We start from the raw sequence: 230 nt of genomic DNA on the forward strand, positions 1-230 counted from the left end.
CCACAAAAGGGGGGGCGGGGGGGTGTGTTCCCCTAGCCCCGCACCTCGATGCGCGGCTGCTCACCTGGTTGAACTCCTCGTCGGCGTAGATATCGATCAGATCCACCCCCTCGGACATACTTCCAGAGACGGGAGCAGGAGCCCGGGCTGGGACCGGGGCGAAGCGGGAAGCCGGAAGGTGCACTGCAGGGGGGCGAGGGGGGGAAAGGGAGTCAGCGAGGCACTGGGGA

General features: G+C 67.8%; 1 protein-coding gene across 1 annotated transcript in view; it reads right to left on the minus strand.

The window, feature by feature from the left end:
* Positions 1–118, minus strand: part of LOC104467125 (cleavage and polyadenylation specificity factor subunit 7-like) — a gene marked incomplete at its 3' end in the record, with an annotated part of 4,361 nt that extends 4,243 nt beyond the window's left edge. The window contains exon 1 of the mRNA XM_010080764.1: positions 65–118. Within this exon, the coding sequence (XP_010079066.1) occupies positions 65–118 (54 nt within the window). The remainder of the gene's footprint in view (positions 1–64) is intronic.
* Positions 119–230: the final 112 nt, after the last annotated feature.

Source organism: Pterocles gutturalis, unplaced genomic scaffold (genome assembly GCF_000699245.1).
Source record: "Pterocles gutturalis isolate BGI_N339 unplaced genomic scaffold, ASM69924v1 scaffold37709, whole genome shotgun sequence".
Taxonomy (NCBI): domain Eukaryota; kingdom Metazoa; phylum Chordata; class Aves; order Pterocliformes; family Pteroclidae; genus Pterocles; species Pterocles gutturalis.